This window comes from Dipodomys spectabilis, unplaced genomic scaffold, assembly GCF_019054845.1.
Source record: "Dipodomys spectabilis isolate Male_0828 unplaced genomic scaffold, ASM1905484v1 ptg000266l, whole genome shotgun sequence".
Classification (NCBI taxonomy): domain Eukaryota; kingdom Metazoa; phylum Chordata; class Mammalia; order Rodentia; family Heteromyidae; genus Dipodomys; species Dipodomys spectabilis.
This window is the reverse complement of record NW_024870943.1, coordinates 5,502,139-5,510,810: the sequence shown is the minus strand read 5'-3', so window position 1 is coordinate 5,510,810 and position 8,672 is coordinate 5,502,139. Positions and strand designations below refer to the sequence as shown.

The 8,672-nt window shown below is 47.5% G+C and overlaps 1 protein-coding gene across 1 annotated transcript; it reads right to left on the bottom strand.

Moving 5' to 3' along the window:
- Positions 1–1,679: 1,679 nt before the first annotated feature.
- LOC122125780 (sulfotransferase 2A1-like) lies at positions 1,680–8,462 on the bottom strand. Its single transcript, XM_042700387.1, has 6 exons — positions 8,327–8,462; positions 6,596–6,807; positions 4,937–5,063; positions 3,285–3,379; positions 2,706–2,883; positions 1,680–1,857 (listed from the first exon to the last, which is right to left on the bottom strand). The coding sequence occupies exons 1-6, from the start codon at positions 8,460–8,462 to the stop codon at positions 1,745–1,747; spliced, it is 861 nt and encodes a 286-aa protein (XP_042556321.1). The 3' UTR covers positions 1,680–1,744.
- Between the last annotated feature and the right edge of the window lie 210 nt (positions 8,463–8,672).

The window sequence follows — 8,672 nt, the reverse complement described above, 5'->3', positions numbered from 1 at the left end:
ATAAGACAAGATCTCACTCCAAATTGTGATAACTTAATGCTGTTAAATACTGTGGACAGGGATATAGCTGCAGCTTTATTCTGCCTGTCCCTAGATTGAAGAAGGTGTCCAGAAAGAGTGCAGCAGACTACCTTGAATTTTCAACCATGTGACAGATAAGTAAATCAAGAAATCAATCAACAAATCAATCAATCAATCATTCAATGAAGAAATGAAAAAGGGAAGAACAATAATTTGACACATTAGAAGCGCCACAGATTCTTTGCTGTTGAAAAACCACTTAGGATGTGAACTGTTTGAAGGACTGAGCTGCTTGAAGATAACTGGCAATTGCCAGGCGCTGGTGGCTCACGCCTGTAATCCTAGCTACTCAGGAGGCTGAGATCTGAGGATCTCGGTTCAAAGCCAGCCCGAGCAGGAGAGATCTTGAGACTCCTATCTCCAATAAACCACCAGAAAACCGGAAGTGGCACTGTAGCTCAAGTGGTAGAGCGCTCGCCTTGAACTGAAGAGCTGAGGGAAAGTGCCCAGGCCCAGAGTTCAAGCCCCACCACCGACCAAAAAAAAAAAAGATAACTGGCAATTCTCAAAGGATTCAGAACCAGCTAGAGCAGCTCAAACAGGAGCTGAAAAAGTTAAAATTCATTGATAACTTGGGACTTCCAGAATAGTTTTCTTGGTTTTTTTTTTTTTTTTTTGCTTTTCTGGGCCCAAGATCCTCTATTTTACGGATTACCCGGCTAGCCTCCTGTCTATTTCAATGTTTATCTTCTAGCATGCAGCATCCGCTAGCGCAAACAGAAATGAGAATTATGCTTTCTGAAATCATAGGAAAAGGGGGGCTGTGAGAGCTGAAAGGATTGGGAGGATGGAAGGCCTCCTCTGAACATGAACTCTTAGAATCCTGAGAGCTTCCTGGAAAGGTCACTCCCTTCTGGATTGATAGGACTTCAGATTTCTTTCTTGGGTGTAGGCTAATTACACATCAGACAGTCTGGGATCTTTGGGATAGACAAAAATCTATGTGAACTCTAAGTCATTTACTTCTTACAGCTGCTGCTTAAGATGAAGGAGTTATTTATCACTTGAGAGAGATGATACAACACAATGGGTGCTTGTGATTAGTATTGTATTGTAGTATTGGTGCTTGTGATGTCAGGGAAATGGTGATCTCACTTTGTACACGTACACCCCTGTGCCTTACTCAATAAATACCTTGTCCAATGGACACAGGGCACCTGAAGCTCGCAAAAGGCTTCAGGCTCCTGGTGCCCCAAACCTCAATTCCAGGACCTGGTTTCTGTTCCGGCCTCATCCCATGTTGTGCCAAGTTGGGACAGAGCTTCCACTGAAGATCAATTGGGGGAAAGACAACCCCTTCCCCAGAACATCCAGCAAACCCTCAGGCAGCCTCCTGCCATGGGCAGCCCACTGTCCCCACCCGAGGGACCGCCGCAGCCTTTCACCCAGGTTGTCTTTGCTAAACAGAACACTAAGGCATGTTTGTCAGCCCTTGGTGCCGTGGCCCCATTTATTTCAGCAAGAACACACAGGGGTCCCTTTGTGCTCCTCACCTGCATCTGGCTGCCACCTGTCCTGGTGATTGCACCAAAGATGTGACAGGCAAAATCAGACCTCCTGATTCGAGTGACAGACTAATACTATGATCTCTGCCCAGTCCTGTCACCTCCATAAGATGGGGACACAAGTCTTCATCCCAACACACAAGGAGCTAAATCTGGACTTAGTCCCACGAGAACAGCTCCGGAGGAAGTCCCGCCATCTTCTCCCGGAATGTTTCCTCGAAGGCTTGGGTCTGGGCTGGGGTGAAGTGGTTCTTCCAGTCCCCCGTGATACCTGAGGCCATGAAAAAACAATGACACCAGACTGGGTCAGGGCAGGAAGGTGCTGTCCCCTGGTGTCCCTTCTGCCCTCTGCTTGGCCCGAGGTTGAGGCCACAGATCTCCCTGGGAGATGGACTCCACAGCCACCACGCTCCATGTCCAGTGCTCTCCTCTCAAGTTCTGCCCCTGCCACCAGAGGGGCACATCCTCCCCAGATGTGTGGGAGTCAGGAAGCTCAGGATGTGGTCTCATAGTCACACAATGGCATTTTTATTTAATAGGAAGTTGAATAGAGTTTTATATAATAGAGTTCAGTGTGTGTACATGTGCGCATGTGTGAGCATGTGTGTGTCTATACCGGAGTTTGAACACAGTGCCTAGGTTCTATTTGGGAGTTAATTTCTGCTCAAGCCTCATGCTCTACTACTTGATCCAAAACTCCATTTTCTGTTTTGTTCGTAGTTAACTGGAGAGAAGGAATCTCCTGGACTATGCTACACTGTCTGAATTTGAACTGTGATGCTCAGATCTCAGGTTCCTGGGCAGCTAGGATTACAGGCCTGAGCCATGGACACCCAGCTGGTACTTACACTTTGTTCTCTTTTCAGATCCACTTACTATCACATTACTTGTTTGTCTTTTGTAGGACTTAAACTCTGGGCGTGGGCACTGATCTTGAGCTTCTTTGGCTGAAGGCTTGGCATTTGAACCCCACTCCACTTCAAGTTTACTTTGTTTTAACACAAGCTAGAAGTGAACAGCCAGCCTGTTCCTGGCTGATCCCTGGCCAGGAGTGTGTGGTTGGAGACCAGATTTCTTTCCCTGGCTTCCAGCACCTCCTTCCCTGGGACATTTCCATACCTTTCCTGGTGATTTTGAAACCAGCGGGAACAATCCACTCTGGGACATCAGGGAAGTTGCACATCTTGTTCTCCTTCATCGCCTGGAAGGAACTGTTCTCCAGGACCAAGTCCAGCTCTCCGGGTTCCAGTGCCTTCCCCAGGAACCCACAGATCCTCTCTACCATGCTCCTTGTGTCCTAAGGAGAGAAAAACATGGCTCGGGTATGAGAGGGGACAACAGAGAGCATGACTGAGGAGAAGACAGAAACAGCAGAAGGCAGTGGTAGGGGCAAGGATGGGTGGCCTGTGAAGTTGGGGGCGTGACTCAGTGGGTAGAGCACCAGCCCAAAATCAAAACATCAGGAACTGAGTTCACGACTCCATCTTGAAACAAAAAAAAAAAAAAAAAGGAAGAAAAGTAGCATAAGAGGAATGCAGGAAGGAATAGCACACAACAGGATGTAGAAAGTCGACATAGAAGGTGGGATGGAGACTAGGGGGAGGATACTGGGGAAGAAGATAGTGGAGGAGCAGGAGAGATGGTAGAATGGGTGGAGAGGGCAGTGGTGGGGTGGGTACATGTAAAATCAATGGTTACCTTTTTCATCTGCTCATAACTGAGGACCAGCATGTTCTCCTTTTCCCTCATGGACATCCAGCCCCGGACGTGATCAAACCATGACCCGTAAGGCACTGCAGGGGGGACAGTGGGGCAGTGTGAAAAGTCTCCACCATTCCTGATCTGCAGGGTTGTCACAGCACTGATTGCTCTGGTCCATGTCAACTTCACCAAGGTGTAACCGACAAATAAGTCCTGTCTCTTTATAGCCTCAAAGAGAGAGCACTACTGACTACTGGTGGCTCATGCCTGTCATCCTAGCTACTTAGGACACTGAGATTTGAGGAACACTGTTCAAACCAGCCTGGGCAAGAAAGTCCATGAGACTCTTATCGCCAATGAACCATAATAAAAACCAGAAGTGGCGCTGTGGCTCAAGTGGTAGAGTGTTGGCCTTGAGCTAAAGAGCTGAGGGACAGCACCCAGGCCCAGAGTTCAAGCTCCATGACTGGGAGAGAGCTGGAAGGAAGGGATAGGGAGGGAGAGGGAAAGAGAGCAAACAGAAGCACTGTGGAGCCAGAATATTGATTTCTAAGCAATTTTTTCCTGTAGCACAAACTTTGCCCCATCTGAAGCAGGTCACCAAAGGCCACACCAAAACCTCTGACCGTTATAAAGAGCTCCGCAGGCCCTCACAGAACTCAGGTTGAGGGCCTTCCATGCCAGCTTGGCCCAAATCCATCACTTGCACAACTGAGCACAAGTCTGAGTGCAAGGTCTGAGCTGTGACACAGGCACACGAGGCACCTCCCATCCCTGCCCATGGCTCCCAGCAGGTCAGTCTGCAGAGGCCTTGGTGTGGTTTCCTCTACTTGAAACATCTTTGCTTGAAATCAGTGCCAGAGCACTGTACCTGGGTTTCTACACTCCTCTCTACCACTTGAGCCACACCTTCACTCCCTTCATCATGATGATTGAGTGGGTATGAGAGCCTCAAGGACTTTCTGCCTGGGTTGGCTTCCAACTCTGACCCTCAGCTCTCAGCTCCTGAGTAGCTGAGATTATAGGCATGATCCACCAGCCCTGACTATAGATCCAAGTGGTAAGAGATGTTGAATCAGGAGAGAAACAGCTCACCAAGCACTTCTACTGGTTGTGACGCTAAACCCAGAGGGCCTGAGACACCAGATGATGAGGTACACAGAGCACAGATGTGGGGTCCCCCACCCTTCATACCCAACTCAGACCATGGACCCCTGACAGAACCATGGACGAGTGACCAAATTACAAGCATGAGGAATGACCCAGAACTTTTGCATGACTAGAAACAGAGTGATCCCCACTTCAAGTGAGAAACTCTGACATGGACAGCCAAACAAATTTAAAACATAAAAATACGTAGGGAAGGTAGAGTTGGGCTGTGTGGGAAGCCAGTGAGAAGCTGTGAGCCAACATCTGGGAGTAGAGCACACAGGAGGGGGCGGGTCCTCCATGGCTACGGAAGCTCCAGGGGCTCAAAACACCTTGGGACCTTCCATCATGGGAGAAGTCTGGTGCTGCCTTTAGCCAATGTGAGTTCTGGGATGAGGAAGCATTGGACCCACAGATGGTGAGACTTAAAGGAGACCTTGGAGGGAGGGGACACTCAAAGAGGTTTAAATACTTCTCCATTCTCTTCATTGTTTACTCACCATATCCTTGCAAGAACCATTCAAAATATTGTTCCAATGACTCTGGTTTCTTAGACAGATTTGTAAAACGCCGGAAATAATAACCAGATATAAGGACATCCTTAGGATTTCTGATGACATAGATCATCTTCAAGAGAGAAAGGAGAGAATTAAACAATATTCCCATCATTTCTTGTACTCTTGGCGTTCAGAGAAATTCTAGAATTTTTGCTCCAACATTGAAGTATGTGTTGATCTTTTGGTTGTACATTAATTTGTGAAATACTTTTCAGAGTTCCTACAATCCAATCACTTTGCCAGGAATAAAACAATGGTGGGACAATGCATTTCCTAAATGTATCAGGGATATTTACCTAGAAAGCACAGAAGATCAGACGCTGGTTAGCCTTTTCTGGCTGCAGATTTATGAATTGTTCTGTAAACATCATTGAAACATCTGGGCATGTGTGGCTCTCACCTGTAACCACAGCTACTCAGGCAGCTCACATCTGAGAATCATAGTTTGAAGCTAGCCCAGGCAGAACAGCTCATGAGACACCCATCTCCAATTAACTACCTGAAAACCTCAAGGGGAGCTATGGCACAAACTGGTAGAATAACAGTTTTGAGTACAAAAGCTCAGGGACAGCTGTGAGTTCAAGTCCCATGAATGGCACAAAAACAAAACAACAAGAATCCATTGATGGAGGGAGCTGAAATGATACAACAACAGAGATTTCACAGCACAGGCACCCATTTCTATGGTGTTCAGGAGCAAATCTGGGTAGCATTTCACCAGGGAAGAGTGTGCATCGTGTCTGGTTTGGCCTAGGCTGGGGAAGCGGGACAAAGGCTCCTGGTCTGATCTGGCCATGAGCATCAGGTGTTTATTCACTGCACAGCCTTCAGAGTCAGGCCACTGACACCAGGTCACATGACATTGAAACCACACAACCTCAACTTTCTTTTTCCTTTTTCTTTTCTTTTCTTTCCTTTTTGCCATGGTTGGTGGTTGTACTGAGGGCCTAGGTGCTGTCCCTGTGTTTATGTGCTCAGGCTGGTGTTTTACCACTTGAGCTGCTGCTCTATTTCTGGCTTTGTTTTTGATAGCTAATCAGAGATAAGAATTACCTGGCCTTTCCTACCTGGGCTGTCTTGTAATCTTTTTTTTTTTTTTTTTTTGGGTCCGGTCGTGGGCCTGAACTCTGGGGCTGGGCGCTGTCCCTCAGCTCTTCAGCTCAAGGCTAGCGCTCTACCACTTGAGCCACAATGTCACTTCCGGCTTTTTTTTTCTACTTATGTGGTGCTGAGGAATCGAACCCAGGGACTCATGCATGGACGGCAAGCGCTCTACTACTGAGCCCCTTCCCAGCCCTGTCTTGTAATCTTGATCCTCAGATCTCAGCCTCCTGTTTAGCTGGGATGACTGCATGAGGCCTGGGTATCCACTTAAAACACAGTTTGTTTAGTCTTTCAGTTTGTCATCCAGTTCATCTGTCAAGATTCACACAGCCATGGTCCACATCTTGGACTCTGGTTTGGTCTGAGGACCCTCAATTCATGAAGGAGAGTCTATGGTCCTCTATGAACTACAGAGGGAGAATGCCAGACCTGCTGGGTGTGTGCATTTTTAAGAGGAAAAGGCCTTGATGGAACAGTTATTGGGCACTGAGCACTGACCTTGGCCTTGGAAGTGAAGAAAGACTTGGGGAAGAGTTGGATGGGGAGGTGGGAGGTGATGAGGGGGGGACCCTCCTTCCTCTCCACTTTGAATTTGTATCCACTTTCATTCTCAATCCATGGGGAACGAATGTATGTGGGCACAGATCGAACCCAGTTGGGATCCCCCTTGGTGTGAATCAGAGAGAGAATCTCAATCAACCAATGGGTTCCTGGGGCAGAAACAAAAGCAGAGGTCACACAATATTACACACACACATATATATATATACACACACACACATATACATATATGCACACACACACATATATAATGGTAAAGCATATGTAACATAGACCTTACGAATATAAACTTTCTCAGGCATGCAATCTGATATGGATATGTAGTGTTTAGTGTATTTGGTTTAATTAATTAATTAATTTATTTACTTATTTTTGCATTTGGTTGTGGGGCCTGAACTCTGGTCTTGGTGCTGTCCCTCAGCTTGTAGCTCAAGGCTAGCACTCTACCACTTGAGCCATAGCACCACTTCTGGCTGTTTTCTTTTTGCTTATGTGGTGCTGAGGAATGTAATCCAGGGCCTCAGACGTTCAAGGCAAGCACTCTACCACTGAGCCACATTCCTAGTCCCTGTTTAGTGTATTTTAATCATAGCTCACTCAGTGCCAGTATTTTCTCATCTAATAAGTCTACACTGTCCATGACACCTGAATATTGATATTCTTGCCACCTGCCCTGACCCCCATCATTCTATTATCAAACCAGGACTTTGGCAGTTCTGGCCCTTGTATGTGTGTGCAATAGTATACAGTTTTTTTTTTTTTTTTGCACTATGGCCGTGACTCATGTGGTTTCAAATGGCAAAATGTCCTGATAATAGTAGAGCATGGGTCTAAGTAGGAAGCATTATGCTCACCTTTGGTCCTCAGCTCCACCCATTTCTGAGCTCCTCCCTGATCTGGAGATCTTGCCATACAGCTAGCCCATCCCTCTGTCCACCCAGACCCACCTGAGCTCCCACCTACCTCACTTCCTACCCCCAGCCCCTGCTGCTGCTAGATTGTGGAGGTGGTCATGAGCTCTCTCTCTGGGGGAGAAATGGCTCCTCTGATAAACCTTGTAATCATCTTTCTCCTGTGCCTGCCTGCCTCCCCCTGGTCCCCTGGAAAGGATGTGATGGATTCTTTCCTGAGCTCTCTGCATTTTCAACAGTGTATAATATTCTACTTTGATCTCTCACCTTGTTTGGGATTGTGCAGCCATTTCTCTGTGGATATTTGGGTTTAATGCAGCTGTTAGCTGTTGCTGAAATCCTGCAGTGCCCCACTGGCTGTGGTTTTCAGCACATTTCCCTTGCAGTGTGCCCTCAGTGCTCCCTCCCCACTCCCCGTGCCCCTTCACACAGGCTCCCTGGCCTGCCAGTGCCTTGTGTTTACCCCAAGTTTTCCAGGTCCTACCTATGGCCCATCATGATTCTTCTATTTGAGATCATGCTTTTTCTCTAGGTAACCTCAAAATCATCCTTTTCATTTAAAAAAATCTGCTGCCAACCCTGGAGCTTGAACAGGGCCTGGGCACTGTCCGCGAGTTGTTGCACTCAAGGCTGGCACAATACCACAGGGCCACAGGTCTTCAATAATGAGCTACTACACCATTCGTACGTGGAACACAGTTGGGAGTGAGGCCACAGCTCTGGCCTTTCCCAGGCAGCCACAACTCCGTCTGCTCACCTGATTTGGGGTAGGTCACCGTGATGATGTCTTCGTCCTTCAGCACCAGCTCCTCGTGGACTGCTTTTATGACTTCAGGGTAGAAATCCACAACAGGGAAAGGAATGCCCTGGTACCACATGTAGTCCTGAGCCATGGCAGAGTCTTGGGTGTCTGGCTCTTGGTCTCAGGCCAGTGGCACTGCCACCGTGTAAGTGGCAGTGCCAGTGGCACTGCCACCGTGTAAGTGGCGGCTGAGTCTGGATTGTGAAGACTATCATTAATTAAGATGATTTGGTGATAAATAAAACCCCTGTGATTGTCCCCAGGGGTTTTTATTGGGCAAGTGTGAAATCATGCAAAGGGT